The sequence below is a fragment of the Pristiophorus japonicus genome, chromosome 8 (genome assembly GCF_044704955.1).
Source record: "Pristiophorus japonicus isolate sPriJap1 chromosome 8, sPriJap1.hap1, whole genome shotgun sequence".
Lineage (NCBI taxonomy): Eukaryota > Metazoa > Chordata > Chondrichthyes > Pristiophoridae > Pristiophorus > Pristiophorus japonicus.
Window position 1 is genome coordinate 182,830,228 of NC_091984.1, and position 18,802 is coordinate 182,849,029.

General features: G+C 46.5%; 1 protein-coding gene across 1 annotated transcript in view; it reads left to right on the forward strand.

The window, feature by feature from the left end:
• The first annotated feature begins 6,493 nt into the window (after positions 1–6,493).
• The window catches only part of LOC139269231 (solute carrier family 2, facilitated glucose transporter member 11-like), a 133,559-nt gene continuing 121,250 nt past the window's right edge, over positions 6,494–18,802 (forward strand). Inside the window, exons 1-3 of the mRNA XM_070888321.1 lie at positions 6,494–6,608; positions 9,575–9,687; positions 12,150–12,377. Coding sequence (XP_070744422.1) covers positions 6,494–6,608; positions 9,575–9,687; positions 12,150–12,377 — 456 coding nt within the window. The remainder of the gene's footprint in view (positions 6,609–9,574; positions 9,688–12,149; positions 12,378–18,802) is intronic.

Consider the following 18,802-nt stretch of genomic DNA (forward strand, 5'->3'; position numbering starts at 1 on the left):
TGAAAACCTCACTAGATGTTGGGTGAGGTGGGGGTTGGGTCAGTATTTCCATGTGCAAAAATATGATAACCTCTGTCAGCCTTGGTTCAGTCATTAGCATTCTCACCTCCGAGTCAGAGGTTGTGGGTTCATGCAGGAAGAATGTTCCCAATGTTGGGGAAGTCCAGAACTAGGGAACACTGTCTAAGGATAAGGGGTAAGCCATTTAGGACTGAGATGAGGAGAAACTTCTTCACTCAGAGAGTTGTTAACCTGTGGAATTCCCTACCGCAGAGAGTTGTTGATGCCAGTTCATTGGATATATTCAAGAGGAAGTTAGATATGGCCCTTATGGCTAAAGGGATCAAGGGGTATGGAGAGAAAGCAGGAAAGGGGTACTGAGGTGAATGATCAGCCATGATCTTATTGAATGATGGTGCAGGCTTGAAGGGCCGAATGGCTTACTCCTGCACCTATTTTCTATGTTTCTATGTCCCACTCCAGAGACTTGAGCACATAATCCAGGCTGACACTGCAATGCTGTACTGAGGGAGTGCTGCACTGTCAGAGGTGTCATCTTTCAATCCATGCTAAACTTTGTCCATGTCTGCCTGTTACGATGGCCAAGAACAATCCCATCACCAGACCATTTATCTCATTGCTGTTTGTGGGATCTTGCTGTGTGCAAACTGTGCTGCTGCATTTGCTGACATAATAACAGTAATTCATTGGCTCTAAAGATCTTTGGCACATCCCGACTACATCAAAAGCACTATATAATTGCAATTCATGAGTGAATGGTGGTGGACTATTAAACAACTAACGGGAGGAGGAGTCTGCATGAATATCCCCATCCTCAATAATGGCAGAGCCCAGCACGTGAGTGCAAAAGACAAGGGTGATACGTTTACAAGCATCTTCAGCCAGAAGTGCCGAGTGGATGATTCATTTCATCCTCCTCCTGAAGTCCCCACCATCTCAGAAGCCAGTCAATTCACTCCACGTGGTATCAAGAAACAGCTGAGCGCACTGGATACAGCAAAGGCTATGGGCCCTGACAACAACTGTCCTGCTGAAGACTTGTGCTCCAGAACTAGCTGCACCTCTAACCAAACTGTTCCAGTACAGCTACAACACTGGCATCTATCCGACAATGTGGAAAACTGTCCAGGAATATCCTGTCTACAAAAAGCAGGACAAATCCAATCTGGCCAATTACCGCCACATCAGTCTACTCTCAATATGAGCAAAGTGATGGAAGATGACTTCAACAGTGCTATTAAGTGGCACTTACTCACCAATAACCTGCTCACCGATGCCCAGTTTGGGTTCCGCCAGGACCACTCGGCTCCAGACCTCATTACAGCCTTGGTCAAAAGAGCTGAATTTCAGAGGTGAGGTGAGAGTGACTGCCCTTGACATTAAGACAGTATATGACCGAGTGTGGCATCAAGGAGCCTTAATAAAACTGATGTCAATGGGAATCAGGGGGAAAACTTCCCACTGGCTGGAGTCATACCTAGCACAAAGCAAGATTGTTGGAGGTCAAAAATCACAGCCCCAGGACATCGCTACAGGAGTTCCTCAGGGCAGTGTCCTAGGCCCAACCATCTTCAGCTGCTTCATCAATGACCATCCCTCCATCATAAGGTCAGGAGTGGGATATTCACTGATTACTGTACAGTGTTCTGTGCCATTCAAAACTCCTCAGATAATGGAGCAGTCCATGCCCGCATACAACAAGACCTGGACAACATTCAGGCTTGAGCTGATAAGTGGCAAGTAACATTCGCGACACACGAATACCAGGCAATGATTATCTCCAACAAGCGAGAGTCTAACCAACGCTCCTTGATATTCAGGGCCGAATCCCCCATCATCCTGGGGGGTCACCATTGACCAGAAACTTAACTGGACCAGCCACATAAATACTGTGGCAACAAGAGCAGGTCAGAGAAAGAGGGGAGAGGAGGAAAGAAAAAAAGGGAAGGTCTGTGATAAGGTGGAAGGCAGAAGAGATTAAGAGACAAAAGGAGACAACAAAGGTATGAAGGCATAGTTGGCTAAAGTGGACTGGGAAAGTAAATGAAAGTGTAAGACGTTGATGAGCAATGGCGGACATTTCAGGAGTAGGACACCTTCCTGTACTTCACACACCAAGCTGATGCAGGGTTTTGCAGCCAAATTTTTATGATTCCACTGCGGCTGGCATGAAAAATATGAAAACATTTAAATTTCATCTCATCAAAATTAGACGCGAGGAGATATATTTTCATCCATTCACTAATTTAAGTGAAAAGGCAGATATCAATTTAAATTGAAAGATTCATGCCACATCTAACTCCCATTTGGATATATCTAACGAACTGGCCTCAACAACTTTCTGTGGTAGAGAATTCCACAGGTTCACAATTCTCTGAGTGAAGAAGTTTCTCCTCATCTCGGTCCGAAATGGCTTACCCCTTATCCTTAGACTGTGACCCCTGGTTCTGGACTTCCCCAACATCGGGAACATTCTTCCTGCATCTAACCTGTCCAATCCCATCAGAATTTGACATGTTTCTATGACATCCCCTCTCATTCTTCTAAATTCCAGTGAATATAAGCCTAGTCGATCCAGTCTTTCTTCATATGTCAGTCCTGCCATCCCGGGAATTAGTCTGGTGAACCTTCGCTGCACACCCTCAATAGCAAGAATGTCCTTCCTCAGATTAGGAAACCAAAACTGCACACGATACTCAAGGTGTGGTCTCACCAAGGCCCTGTACAACTGCAGGAAGATCTCCCTGCTCCTATACTCAAATCCCCTCACTATGAAGGCCAGCATGATATTTGCCTTCTTTATTGCCTGCTGTACCTGCATGCCTACCTTCAATGACTGATGTACCATGACACCGAGGTCTTGTTGCACCTCCCCTTTTACTAATCTGTCACCGTTCAGACAATAATCTGCCTTCCTGTTTTTGCAACCAAAGTGGATAACCTCACACATGCATTTGCCCATTCACCTAACCTGTCCAAGTCTTCCTGCAGCCTCCTTGCATCCTCCTCGCAGCTCACACTGCCACCCAGCTTAGTGTCATCTGCAAACTTGGAGATATTACATTCAATTCCTTTGTCTAAATCATTGATGTACATTGTAAATAGCTGGGGTCTCAGCACTGAGCCCTGCGGCACCCCACTCGTCACTGCCTGCCATTCTGAAAAGGACCCGTTTATCCCGACTCTCTGTTTCCTGTCTGCCAACCAGTTCTCTATCCACGTCAATACATTACCCCCAATACCATATGCTTTAATTTTGCACACTAATCTCTTGTGTGGGCCCTTGTCAAAAGCCCAAATATACCACATCCACTGGTTCTCCCTTGTCCACTCTACTAGTTACATCCTCAAAAAATTCTAGAAGATTTGTCAAGCATGATTTCCCTTTCATAAATCCATGCTGACTTGGACCGATCCTGTCACTGCTTTCTAAATGCGCTGCTATTTCATCCTTAATAATTGATTCCAACATTTTCCCCACTACTGATGTCAGGCTAACCGGTCTATAATTACCCGTTTTCTCTCTCCCTCCTTTTTTAAAAAGTGGTGTTACATTAGCTACCCTCCAGTCCATAGGAACTGATCCAGAGTCGATAGACTGTTGGAAAATGATCACCAATGCATCCATTATTTCTAGGGCCACTTCCTTAAGTACTCTGAGATGCAGACCATCAGGCTCTGGGGATTTATCGGCCTTCAATCCCATCAATTTCCCTAACACAATTTCCTGACTAATAATGATTTCGTTCAGTTCCTCCTTCTCGCTAGACCCTCGGTCCCCTAGTATTTCTGGAACATTATTTGTGTCTTCCTTCGTAAAGACAGAACCAAAGTATTTGTTCAATTGGTCTGCCATTTCCTTGTTCCCCATTATAAATTCACCTGATTCTGACTGCAAGGGACCTACGTTTGTCTTCACTAATCTTTTTCTCTTCACATATCTATAGAAGCTTTTGCAGTCAGTTTTTATGTTCCCAGCAAGCTTCCTCTCATACTCTATTTTCCCCCTCCTAATTAAACCCTTTGTCCTCCCCTCTGCTGAATTCTAAATTTCTCCCAGTCCTCAGGTTTGCTGCTTTTTCTGGCCAATTTATATGCCTCTTCCTTGGATTTAACACTATCCTTAATTTCCCTTGTTTGCCACGGTTGAGCCACCTTCCCCGTTTTATTTTTACTCCAGACAGTGATGTACAATTGTTGAAGTTCATCCATGTGATCTTTAAATGTTTGCCATTGCCTATCCACCGTCAACCTTCTAAGTATCATTCGCCAGTCTATTCTAGCCAACTCACATTTCATACCATCGAAGTTACCTTTCCTTAAGTTCAGGACCCTAGTCTCTGAATTAACTGTGTCACTCTCCATCTTAATAAAGAATTCTACTATGGTCACTCTTCGCCAAGGAGCCTCGCACAACAAGATTGCTAATTAGTCCTTTCTCGTTGCACATCACTCAGTCGAGGTTGGCCGGCCCTCTAGTTGGTTTCTTGACATATTGGTCTAGAAAACCATCCCTAATACACTCCAGGAAATCCTCCTCCATCCTATTGCTACCAGTTTGGTTAGCCCAATCTATATGTAGATTAAAGTCGCCCATGATAACTGCTGTATCTTTATTGCACGCATCCCTAATTTCTTATTTGATGCTGTCCTCAACCTCACTACTACTGTTTGGTGGTCTGTACACAACTCCCACTAGTGTTTTCTCCCCTTTGGTGTTTTGCACCTCTATCCATATAGATTCCACATCATCCAAGCTAATATCCTAACTTACTATTGCGTTAATCTCTTCTTTAACCAGTAACTCTACTCCACCTCCTTTTCCTTCCTGTCTGTCCTTCCTGAATATCCACCAAGATATGGTTATGTTCTAGATATAAATTGAAATGAGCTTGTCAGTCTAAGTAAAGCAGACTAACAACACATAGCGCTCAGGAATGGTGAGGTGGGAATGTGGGGGGAGTAAAATCTAATAGGTTTCTATGGGCTGGATTTTCGGCTTTCGCCCATTTCCGGACACAATTCGCGGCAGATTCGAAAATTTAGCGCCGGGTTAACATTAGCTCCAGAGCAAGCAACTTTCGGCAAATGAAAGTTCACAGGGAGCTTTAGTGTTAACTCCAGCATTGCACCACACAATTTGTGCGCCGGAGCCGAAAATTCCGGCGCTAAAAAAAATGGCCGTTCTGCGCATGCGCAATTTTTTTTTTCTTTCTGTGCTTCTGGTCTGCTGTCTGATCACAAACACTAATGCAGGGTGCAGCCATGTGCATGCGATGTACACCCGGGGCTGAATCAGCCATTTTCCATTTGGATTTTGATGATGGAGGACGACTATTCTAGACAGCGTGCCAGGCGATTCAGCCACGAGGCTAATGAAGCTCTAGTGGGGGCTATGGAAAAAAATGGCAGGAGTTGCATTGCAGGGATGGATCTAGACCACTGCCATCCATTTTTAAAAGGGTTTGGAGGGAATTCGCTGAGGAGGTCTCTGCCTCAGACACTGATCAGGACTGGCACACAGTGCCGAAAGAAGTTTAATGATCCTTCAAGGATTGTTAGAGAGTACAATTTTAATTCATTACTTCAATTACAAATCTGACACACTATTTGTTCTCGTGTTCTTGGTGCCTCTCAGCACTCTGTGGGTTGCCTCGTAAAATGCATGACACATAGGTAGGATTAGTTTGGCACCCTATTTGCCATGAATGATCTTTATACATAAGATTGTTTTCTGAGATCTCATAAGATGTCCTGCTGATCAACCACATGCAATTTCCAAAGCCATTAAACAGAGGACTGTATTACATTCAGATAGTATGGTATAAGTGCTTTGGTGGCTATCTGTGCCACAAGAGCAGGAAAAGAAGTCACACAATCGCCGCGAGCAGGTACGGACAGGCAACGGTCCTTCTAAGACCCTGCCACTCACAGACATTGAGGAGCGAGTGGCAGGCCTCATCGGTGTCACTGGTCGGCCAACTGCCACTGGGGGCACTGACCCCCACTCGGATACTAAGGGTAAGTCCTGCACACTCCCTGGGATAGGTTGGGACAGTGTCTGTGGTCTAGATATAATGGAGTAGCGGCGGACCTTCAAATTAACCTGTGCTATGAGACCTTCCCCATGTCAGCCTGCCCCCTCCCCTGCTGCTAACCACGCGTCTGTTGCTTTTTACTTCCAGATGACCAGCCACAGGCACCGCATCCCTCAAGGGACCCCTCCATGTCAGGCCATCATCTGGAGGAGGAGGAGGATACAGATGAGCCGACTCCGGCGCAACATTCTACGACCCCTGCTCCACCATCGGCACTCAGCTCCTCTGGGGACGACGTGATGTTCTCGGGGTTCGAGGAATGTGAGGCTCCTGGGACCAGTGGTGTACAGCAACACAGTGCTGGGGTTGAATCCCGCAGGCCATCTCTCCGGAGGGTGAGTCGGCAAAGTCGGTCTGTTGACAGACAAGCAGACATGGAACTGGACATGGTGGGAATGTCCAGGGAGAGCATCCAGTTCAGCCATCGGCTCCTTGGTGTCTTGGGAAGGATTTCTGCGAGCATCGACAGTCACAGCGACCATTATGGAGGTAGGGTCTCAGATTGTCAGTGCGAACCGTGATACCAGCGAGGCCATCAATGCCCACACGAGGCTGGTGGCCTCCAGCAGTAACAGTGGAGTCCCGGAGAGTGTGGCACATCACAGGCACCAGCTCTGCTTCAGCTTGGGTAGGTGATGCAGTCCATAATCTATCCCGCCATACTCTCTGTGTTTCCACTGTCACACCCAAACCCAAACCACCTGTGACTGGCGACGCCGATGAAGAGGCTAGCCAGTCAGAAGCCGGGCTCCTCCTCCTCGTCTTCCTCCTCCCCGCTTTCCTGAGGTGGTCCTGCAATCCCCATTGTAATTCCTGTCCCTTCATGATGGCTAAGTTGTGTAGCATGCAGCACACCACAATGAACTCAGAGACCTGCTGAGGGGAGTATTGTAGACAGCTTCCAGAGCAGTCCAGGCATCGGAATCGCTGCTTGAGCACTCCAATTGTCTGTTCGACGCTGTTGCGTGTGGCTGCATGGCTCTCATTATAGCGATGCTTGGCTTGTGTCTGAGGGTTCCGGTGGGGGGGGGGGTTGCTGTAAGGAGTTCTGGGGAGTGTTGTGCCTTAGGTGTCTCTCTCTGGGCTTCTGCCCTCACAGCTTATGTCTGGCCTGTGAGGTACCCTGAGTGCTGCAAGAGCACTCCTGGGGAGACTGTGTCCACAGCTTATGAAGGGGGTTTTGAGACTCGTGCGTCCCCACAGCTTATGACTAGCCTGTGAGGCACCTGTGAGTGTCAAACACTCCTAACCCCTTTCTTCCCTAGCCTGTGGCACACAGTTGAGCGTTTTCGAGGCACTCCTGGCTTCCCTTACACTGTTCTGACACAAGACTCACGATCAGGAGATGTAATACAATAGAACTGAGACGAGGCGATTCCAAGAGGAACTTTAAGTTTCCAATTTATTTGACAAAGTGTATCTTAACAAACAGCAATACACCAACAAAACAATCCCCCTAAATCCCACTAAACGGACACAACGAAAATTTTTACACAAGTTTAACAGCAGTGCAATGCCCAACCTCCCACCTTCCTGACCTAACTGAGTTGGGAGTTCTGGGGACCAGAGATTATACTCACCACAGTCTTTCCAGGTCAAAATGCGGTTTCGGGGTTCTCCTTTTGCTATCTTCAGGATCTTGAAGTTATTTTTCGGTTGTGATTTTCTTGGAAACTTGGTTGTTGTTGCGTCTTCTTGTTGCTGTGGATCTACCCGAGTCCAGCTCTCAGGGGAAGATCCTTGTGGAAAAAGAAAAGGTTCAGTCTCCAGTAGCGAAAGGAGGCTGAACTGATGCCGTCTCGGGATGGTGGTTTGCTTCTTCTGTCTTCGGTGTCTTCGGACACTGGTCTTCCTTCTGTGTCGAAAGGCTGACTGCTTGCTGGAACACGAGAACGGAACAACTTGTCGGGGCAGAAACCCCTTCTTATATCCAGTTATCCAGCCAGACTTTCGTGCTGAAATAAATCCTTCCCATTGGTGGACTTGTGATTTTTGAAAAATGCAGCAGTGTTGGATTTTGCGGGGTTTTTTCCACTGGCCATCCCTGATGTTAACTTAATCAAGGGTTGAGTAGGTGTTAATTGGATTGGCAGGGTGTGGGCCTCCTGTAGTCATTGTGTAGGCCCTTGGTTTGTTTTGGGTCCCCTAGTTTTCTTAAGGCCTGCATAATATCCCTCCATAGTGTAAACGTGGGGGAGACAATAGCCCGGTATCGGTGATGAGTCAGTCCCGAGTTTTCGAGCAAGGGCACTCCCATTAGCTTGGAGTCCCTTGCTTCGTGCTGACTCTGTCCCACCATTGGCCCTCCGGTGTCCTCCCCCGTCCAATAACTGCCCTGCCAAGGCCACACCGTCTTAGTTTCAATCCACATCTGGTTCTGGGTTCCCTGTTCCTTCCAGGACACTGGCCTGCTGCAGCACAGACAGATCCCACAGCTCTTTTCCTTCTGGGTAAAATGAGGGGTTTTCGTCCTCCCCTGCAGGGCGATCATGAGCCAGGTGGCGAGGCCGTAACCTTTGTCCCCGAGCATCCAGCCTCTTGTGGTTGATGCTGGAACATGTATGAGACACTGCACTATCACAAGATGAAAGCATCATGGATGCTCCCTGGATATTGGGCACCGACTGCCTTTGATGCACTGAGTATGGTGGCAGACGATCTGTACGTTCATGGATTGGAATCCCTTTCGGTTTCGGTAAACCTCAGCATTCTGTAAAGGTGCTCACAGGGCGATGTGTGTACAGTTACGGGAACCCTGAACCTTGGGGAAGCCAGCAAATCATCCAAAACCTACAGCCCTCTCATTTTAGGTCTCCCTGGTCATTGGGAAGTTTATGAAGCCCATCCTGCATGCGTACAATGCATTAGTCACCTGGCAATGTGTAGCATGCTGTGAGATGGAGCATATGTCCCCCGCTGATGCCTGAAAGGAGCCGGAGGCCTAGAAGGCAAGTGCCGCAGTCACCTTCACCTCGACGGGCAGTGCAGTCCTGTTGCCGCTGGTAGGCTGTAGGTCTGTCTGTAGGATCTCTGTGACCATCTCTTTTCGGAAGTGCAGCCTTCTAACGCACTATGCCTCAGAGAGCTGGAGGTATGAGCGCTGTTCCCTGTAAACTCGTGGGGGTAAGGCCTCCTCCCCATATGTCTGTGACCTCTTTGATTATGTTGCAAACGATCAACAATAAGCCTTCTTCCAGCTTGAAGCCATATAGCAATAGCAGCCGGGATGAACGGCTCCCGACCTAGCATAGCCCCCATCTTTTAAAATGTCCTTAAATATCCTTTATAAAACAAACTAGAAACTCACATAAAACTTCACAATCAAAAGTATGCAGTAACACAGCGTTCTTCTCCCAATCCTTTTAATCACTCACAACTGCAACTTTCTCCTCCGCTTTCAACATGACGCCGTTAGCGCTTGGTGCATTCTGGGTCCATCTGCTTTTTCTGGGCAGGTCCTCGGGCGGACGCTAAATCAGGCGAAATGTTCGAAAGTTCTGGCTGGGGCGCTAGTGCAACGATGCACGACGATTTACATCATCCCAACGGTCAAAACAGCAGTGAGGCGGTAAGTTTTAGCACCACCACAAAACCATTGGCAAAATTTCGCCGGGTACAAAATCTTGTGTGCCTCGTTTCACGGCTCAAATAATCATTTTTGTGCCCTGCCGAGGTGCTAAATGGTGCGCAAATGAGCTGAAAATCCAGCTTAAATGGGTGCTAAGCTGTTCTTTGCAAAAAATGCCAGTGGAAACCCAGACACGCACTTGTTTCTAGCCAGGGAATAATATTCCCAAGATTCATCAGGTGGGCAATATCTTACCACATTTAAAACTTAAATGCTTTATATATTTATTGAGTTAGGAACGCAGTGTTGATTTTCTGTTGCTATTTTTGAATGCAGCTAAATTAAGAGACATGAGAGGATAAAAACCCTTCATTTAAATGTAAATCCCTTCGTTTCTGGCCACGTAACACAAAACATTTACAAATATATTACTTTCAAATCATTTCTACTGACAAACTTACTGCAAACTTTCTGGAGAAAAAGTTGACACCAGCAAAGTTCAGAAACTAGAGCAAAGGTGGGTAGAAAGCACCATAACTAAAGCAGTTTAATGTAACTTTGTCCACTACAATAAAGCCGAGTGTTTTAACTGACACATGTTATGGTAAATTAAACAAGCCATCCCCATGCATTTCTTTCCAGTCGCACTGATCTACAGAGTAATTAGAATGCACCGTTTTCAACGGGGACAGTAAGAAAGTCCAAAGTTCTTGCGCAAATCACATATATTTTCCCCAAAAAAATCACAAGGCAAAGCTTTGTTTTACTCTGAAATCGTGTTGAGAGTTGGCAATACTGCAATTTAGCAAAGAGGCCTTAACTGGGCGCTAGGCCCATTATTTGCAAGCCTACTGCTTGGACGGAATTTTGTGTGGGGGTGGGGGGGGGTCAGCAGGCGTGATTGGTGGCAGGTTGGGTGGGAAAGAATTTTATTTCACAGCGGGTCAGGACTTTTCCTGATGTCGGGTCTGCCAGCGCTGAGCAGGCCCGACAGGCAGTGGCAGAGGTAATTCAGGTAATTAGTGGCTCGTTTAGAGCCACCGAAGAATGATTTTCAGCTTACCTTTTGCATTTAACAGGTTGCCCACAGGGTCCACGCTGGTTGTGGACCTCGTCTGTCAAGCTGAAGCAGTTCAGTGGCCATTGAATCAGCTGTTGACAGCTTCAAATGTACAGTAAAAGCTCCCACTGAACAGAGATATCTTCCCTCAGCCACAACTTCTTTCTCAATGCATTTCCACAACAGATTCACCATGCAGCAAGTCTTTACACAAGTCTCCATCCAGTCTGACCACATTAATTCTCCCACCATTGGCAGATCGTTTCTGTCATCTCTACTTCAGCTGTATCTATTACATCAGCATAGGTGTCCTTCAAACTCTCTCACCTTGATCCTCTGAATCCAACCACGATCAACCCCAACACCAGCAGCACCAGGCACATCATCATCATCATAGGCAGTCCCTCGGAATCGAGGAAGACTTGCTTCCACTTTTAACATGAGTCCTTAGGTGGCTGTACATTCCAATATGAGAGCCACAGTCCCTGTCACAGGGACACTAGGTACACCAGGCACCAGGCACACTAGCAGCACCAATAACAACACCACCAACCTTCTCCACAATCACCTGATGCTGCACAGGACAGATTGCATCAGCACCCTACCTCAATACTGCCCAGGATCCCAGGGATGGCCTCTCCATGGCCAGATTTACTTTGCTTGATGCTGTAAACCCTGGCTGTCACATGATGCACCAGGTTGGGAACACCTCACACTAACACCATAAAGCATTCCTACAATGCCCAAGCCATTTCTTTCACGTTCATGACCATTGCGGGGGTGGGTACCGTTATGTCAAAGGTGCACACAAATCAGTCCAAGAATGCAAAGTGTTGAAAATAAAGGTTTCAATGTTTGACAGCACATTAACAGAAACTCTACATGAGTGTTAGATAAAACACCCAAATGGCTACGCTTGTGTGTTGTTAGTTGTTGTGATTGCACCAGGATGAGGGTGAGTGTGAGGGGTAGCTAGTGAGATGGGGATGTGATAATATAGATAGAGAGGGATGGGTAGAGGTCCAAGGTAAGTTGGTGTGAGTAAGGATATGCAGGAGTAGGATAGGGAAGGCAGAGTGATGGGGATGTGATGAGAGGCAGGATGAGGTTGAGTGTGGATTTGAAATAACGGTTTCATGATCTACTGAGATCATTGAAAGGTTTGTGGCACTGCACCCAGGTCCTCCTGATGACATCCCTGCTTATGCCCTCCTCTGCAATGTGCTAACAGGCTGCTTTGGTCTCCTGGGGAAGTATCTTCTGCCCATGGAAAGGGAAGAGAACCACCCTGTGTGCTGTGACTCCCTCCATAAGCATCTGGAGGGAGTGATGGGAGAGCATGAGTGGAGCCGTGCACCTTTTTGTAGTGCTCGTCAGTGTTTGCAACACCTCAATGCTGTAGAACACGGACAACACAACTCTCAAAATAAAGTTGCCCACGGTCCCTTTAAGGAAATCGACTGAAGACGCGTCATCAAATTACATCACCAGACCCGCTTCCTCTAATTGGCTGGGAAACACGCTGGGCGGGCTTAACAAGCCCAATCGGGAAGTTCTTTTTGCAGAGCGGGATGGAGCCATCAGCGGGTTGGGAGCCGCCACTGATGTTGCCTGCCCCGGACCTGTTGAGGTCAGCAAGATCACTGGCCTTGTTTCAAGCAGGTACCGGGGGCAACTAACCATACATGGCAACTGATGCACTTCTTGTGCGTTTCGGTCATGTGTGATTTGCATAAAAATTGGTAGGTTGTGGATTTATTGAGTGCCCTAAAAACAGGTGAAGTGAAATCCAATTATTACCCCAGGGTTCTTTTTATTCATTCTCGGGATGTAGGCAAGGCCCGCATTTGTTGCCCATCCCTTGTTGTCCTGAGAAGGTGGCAGTTCGCCTTCCAACTGAGTGGCCATTTCAGAAGGCAGTTAACGGTCAACCATATTTTGCCCCATTGCTCTACCCAGCAGCTTTCCTGCTAAGGTGCTGCATGCGCAGCCACGCAATAATCAGAAAGGTCCCGTGCAGGCCGCTCACCGGGTCATTCATTGTAAATACCGTGTATACGCAGAAATTTAAAGGGAATGTGCATTAAGAGAAACATGCTGAACAGAACAAAGTGTAGCTTACAGGGAACATTGCTACCCACGGGTCAATTCCATCCATTGATCTCTCTTTATGCAAAGAATTTCTTGATGGCAGTCCTAAAAGATCCTACTTTCTCAGCCGTGGCTCAATTGGTAGCACTCTCGCCTGCGTCAGAATGTTGAGGGTTCAAGTCCCAGTCCAGAGACTTGAGCACAAAGACCTAAGCTGACACTGTCAGAGGTGCTGTCTTTCGGATGAGATGTTAACCTGCCTGCTGTCTCAGGTGCACGTAATAAATCCCATGGCACTATTTTGAAGAGCAGGGGTGTTATCCCCAGTGTCCTGGCCAATATTTATCCCTCAAACAATATAACTAAAACAAATTATCTGGTCATTATCACAATGCTGTTTGTGGGACCTTGCTTTGTGAAAATTGGCTGTCACATTTCCAATATTACAACAGTAACTACACTTTAAAAATACTTCATTGGCTGTCAAACACTTTGGGACCTCTGAGGTGGCAAAAGGCGCTATATAAATGCAAGTCTTTTCTTTTCTGCTAAGAGTTCACCAAGCTTATCAGGCAATCAGTTAGGACTGCTCCTGGGCATGGCCAAGATGGCCATTAACCGGTCCAGGCAGCGGGCGGTCGAGGGGGTCGTTCAGCCCGACTGCCTGCCTCTCTTCCGCGGTTACATCTGAGCCAGGGTGTCCCTGGAGATGGAGCATGCAGTGTCCACCGGTACGCTCGCGGCCTTCCGTGAGAGGTGAGCGCCGGAGAGACTGGAGTGCATCACCACCCCCGCCACCCCCCCCCCAACCAAATTTTTATTTGATTTGTTTAACGGACAAAGTTTAATTTGTTTATTTCTGGGTTCTAGAACTTGATTTATAATTTAACTTAAAATCGTTGTCAGGCAATCAGTGGGAGAGTTCACTTTGATCACTGCTTTGTACTGACTTCTGTGACGGGTGCTAGTTTGGTCCAAGGTCCAACCAGTGGTCTGGAGGATGTAGTTGCAATTATCAGGTTAAGAATTATAGGTTAGTTAATGTCCATATATAACTGTCGTCAAACTCCTCACGCACAAAGCAACGTCGCCAGCAATGGAATCTCGACAAGGTGGGGATCGTCTCCGTAGAAGAAAGGTACTATGTGGTCGGATCTTACTGTAGAAAATAAATGCATTTATAAAACGGGCATCCGTGACGAGCTCTGGGAGTTGTCACATGTATAACATTAAGCGGATCAAAACTCATTAGTTCCGGCTAATATTTATGATGAAAGATAAAATGGGGACTGTAAGATTTTACGGTTTCTGATACGCCGAGTATGTCAGTTTCTAATGAAATTACATTTATTGACTCCCTGGCTGTCTTGCTATCAATTCGATCGCAATGGCGATGAATGGCACGATTAACTCTATATTAATAATGCTCGAACTAAAAAAAAATGCTTTTCTAATTAAAAAATGCTTTCAAATTTAAAAAAAATGTCCAGAAAGTCTGGGAGAAGCGTGCATTTCTGTCTGATTTTTGGTGTTTCTTAAGTGAAAGACCGGAGAAGTTTAAAAAGAACTTTCAGGGATTAGATTTGTGCGGATTGTTTCAGCGATAATTATGGAACGACAGCGTCTGCTGGATAGAACTGAAGAGCGAACGGACAGGGTAAGTTACATGCTTTCAAATGGATGATGTCAGTTAGATACTTCTTCATGTGAACGGTTCATGTTTACAAATTGTGCAACCTTCTTCGCCTGAAATACAACAGTTTACGAGCCAACCTTGAGCCTGAACCGAGTGTTTGAGTGCGATAAGGGTGGGTGTTCTGTGCTGATCTTCACCAGTCTACTTAACGGAGTTAGTACCAGAAAGGTCGGACACGGGAGATTGATCAACAGTATTCGCCTCCGAAAGCTCCGTTTTAGTAAGGAACGGTTTTTCATTTAGTGATTTTGGTTAGGAATCGGCCGTGGAGTAAGTCGATACTTCCACACATGAAAGGCCGATTTGACTCTTCTCTCCACAGACGCTGTTTCACATTTACAGCATCTGCCGTGTGTGGCTATTTTTGATCACCAAGACGCCTTTCTTTAGGATTTGGATTATCCCAAAAGCAACAAGAGTAGGCGGCACCGCTGGAGACTAGGGTAAAGGCCCTCCTACCCAAGAGAGGGCATTCGACAGGCAACAGAACACCATGGGTGGGTCTTATATTAAGAAATCCAGTTTAATGACGGGGTTAGTTTAACCCCACTAGAATAGAATCGCGTGTCTCCCTTCCAAGAGGAGACATTAAAATTTCAGGCAGGAGTTGACTTGCCGCAACTGATTGGAAGAAGTCAAAACTAACAATTCCACGCGTAGCCACCCCATGTCCTGAGTCATCCAGCGAACTGGTAGACAAGTGCATCTTCGAGGTAAATGGCCAACTGGGACACAATGAATTGGTCTTACTTTGTTGTAGGACAGTGGAAATATTGAGCCAGGGAAGCCTAGTCCCATTGGAACACAATGGATATGACTGAATATTTATTTTAGGTAATACTGGTTTCCCCAGGTCACTTTTGTGGAACTCTTTAAGAAATATCCTTTCCCTCACTCCCCCTCCCTCCACCAAACCCCCTTAATCTGAACCCAGTCTTGAGGCTCCCACACCACCACAAGGTACATTGTGGGGAGCTGGTTTAATGGTTTTCGAGAGCCATTAATTTGTTTTTGATGAGTATTTGTGGCCTCGGGATTCCGATCAAGCTTGGGGATGGGTTGTGAAAGGTTAGCAGCACAGAGGTGAAAGCAGGGAGAGAACATGCAGCATTGGGTGACCGGCTTGATTTTTAGCTACAGCGAGCGTTACAGTGCCTCCTATCTGGCAGGTCTAAAAGGTAACTGTAACAGTGCCTATGAGAATCCTGGGAAGTCTCCATTTTTATATTCTTTTACTAACTAACCTGAACTAAATCAATTGACACTATTAATTGTAGTTTAAAGATTTCATTGTTATTGCTGCACTTATAATCATACTTGTAAACCCTGTTGTGATATGCCCTGGATATGCCCAGCAAAGAATGACCAAGAAAGCAATAAAGAAAGGAAAGATAGATTACGAAGGTAAACTTGCGCAAAACATAAAAACAGATAGTAAAAGCTTTTACAGATATATAAAACGGAAAAGAGTGACTAAAGTAAATGTTGGTCCCTTAGAAGATGAGAAGGGGGATTTAATAATGGGAAATGTGGAAATGGCTGAGACCTTAAACAATTATTTTGCTTCGGTCTTCACAGTGGAAGACACAAAAACCATGCCAAAAATTGCAGGTCACAGGAATGTGGGAAGGGAGGACCTTGAGACAATCACTATCACTAGGGGGGTAGTGCTGGACAGGCTAATGGGACTCAAGGTAGACAAGTCCCCTGGTCCTGATGAAATGCATCCCAGGGTATTAAAAGAAATGGCGGAAGTTATAGCAGATGCATTCGTTATAATCTACCAAAATTCTTTGGACTCTGGGGAGGTACCATCGGATTGGAAAGCAGCTAATGTAACGCCTCTGTTTAAAAAAGGGGGCAGACAAAAGGCAGGTAACTATAGGCTGGTTAGTTTAACACCTGTTGTGGGGAAAATGCTTGAAACTATCATTAAGGAAGAAATAGCGGGACATTTAGATAGGAATAGTGCAATCAAGCAGACGCAACATGGATTCATGAAGGGGAAATCATGTTTAACTAATTTACTGGAATTCTTTGAGGATATAACGAGCATGGTGGATAGAGGTGTACCGATGGATGTGGTGTATTTAGATTTCCAAAAGGCATTCGATAAGGTGCCACACAAAAGGTTACCGCAGAAGATAAAGGTACGTGGAGTCAGAGGAAATGTATTAGCATGGATAGAGAATTGGCTGGCTAACAGAAAGCAGAGAGTCGGGATAAATGGGTCCTTTTCGGGTTGGAAATCGGTGGTTAGTGGTGTGCCACAGGGATCGGCGCTGGGACCACAACTGTTTACAATATACATAGATGACTTGAAAGAGGGGACAGAGTGTAGTGTAACAAAATTTGCAGATGACACAAAGATTAGTGGGAAAGCAGGTTGTGTAGAGGACACAGAGAGGCTGCAAAGAGATTTAGATAGGTTAAGCGAATGGGCTAAAGTTTGGCAGATGGAATACAGTGTCAGAAAGTGTGAGGTCATCCACCTTGGGAAAAAAAACAGTAAAAGGGAATATTATTTGAATGGGGAGAAATTACAACATGCTGCGGTGCAGAGGGACCTGGGGGTCCTTGTGCATGAATCCTAAAAAGTTAGTTTGCAGGTGCAGCAGGTAATCAGGAAGTCAAATGGAATGTTGGCCTTCATTGCGAGAGGGATGGAGTACAAAAGCAGGGAGGTCCTGCTGCAACTGTATAGGGTATTGGTGAGGCCGCACCTGGAGTACTGCGTGCAGTTTTGGTCACCTTACTTAAGGTTACTTGCTTTGGAGGGGGTACAGAGACGATTCACTAGGCTGATTCTGGAGATGAGGGGGTTACCTTATGATGATAGATTGAGTAGACTGGGTCTTTACTCATTGGAGTTCAGAAGGGTGATCTTATAGAAACATTTAAAATAATGAAAGGGATAGACAAGATAGAGGCAGAGAGGTTGTTTCCACTGGTCGGGGAGACTAGAACTAGGGGGCACAGCCTCAAAATACGGGGGAGCCAATTTAAAACCGAGTTGAGAAGGAATTTCTTCTCCCAGAGGGTTGTGAATCTGTGGAATTCTCTGCCGAAGGAAGCAGTTGAGGCTAGCTCATTGAATGTATTCAAGTCACAGATAGATTTTTAACCAATAAGGGAATTAAGGGTTACGGGGAGTGGGCGGGTAAGTGGAGCTGAGTCCATGGCCAGATCAGCCATGATCTTGTTGAATGGCGGAGCAGGCTCGAGGGGCTAGATGGCCTACTCCTGTTCCTAATTCTTATGTTCTTATGTATGCTCTTATGTTCTGCATAGACCAAATTAATGTTGCATTCAAGTTAATACTTTGCGGCACCTCCTGGGGTCTGGGAATACTGGTAGCAGGTGCTAGGAATATCTAGGAGCACTGCAGGAAGGGACCTCCAGGAATAATAGGACAGGCCCCATGATTTGGGATCAATGGGAGAGGTCCTCTTATTGGGAGGGGTGCGAGAGGCGCTGGGGTCTGGGCCCACTGAAAGGGTAGCCAATGGTTTTTGCACTAGGAGGGGTGTCCTGGGAGCTGAGGGAAGGGGGGGGGGTCGGGTGGGTGGGTGTTGTCCTGGGAGTTGAGGGATGCTCCTGGACAGGACCATCATGAGATTGGAGAAGGGGGCTTTCAAGGTCAGGGTGTGGTGGTGGGGGCGGGGGGGTGGGGGGTGTTGGAGAGAGAGGTGGAGGCTGCTGCTATCTGATCATTTCTAGGTACTTAATACTTGGGCACAATGATATTGGGGCAGATCAAAAGCTTGGTCAAAGAGGTAGGTTCAAAGGAGTGTCTTAGGAGAAAAGAGAGGTTTAGGACCTTGGCAGCTTAAGGCCTGGCTGTCAATGGTGGAGCATTCAAAATCGGGGATTGTCAAGAGGCAAGAATTAGAGGAGCGCCGATGAGTTCTGGGGCTGGAGATTAGAAATGAGGAGGGACGAGGCCATAGAGGGATTTGAAAATTAGGATGAAAATTTTAAAATCGAGGCGTTGCTGCACAGGGCCAAAGTAGGTCAGCGAGCACAGGGGTAATGGGTGAGTGGGACTTGGTGCGAGTTAGCACATGGGCAGCAGAGCTTTGGATGAACTCTAGTGTACAGTGTTCTGGCTCATAATTGACTGACTCGCCCCTGTGTCCAACTCCGTTGATACCGGAATTCCATTCAATTTGACTTTCAACATGATAGGAGGGCTCTTGGTGGTGAAGGTGTGTACCCCATACACTTCTTCCTTGGGTTGAGTTGCCTCTCTTTTGTTTTGCGTGATC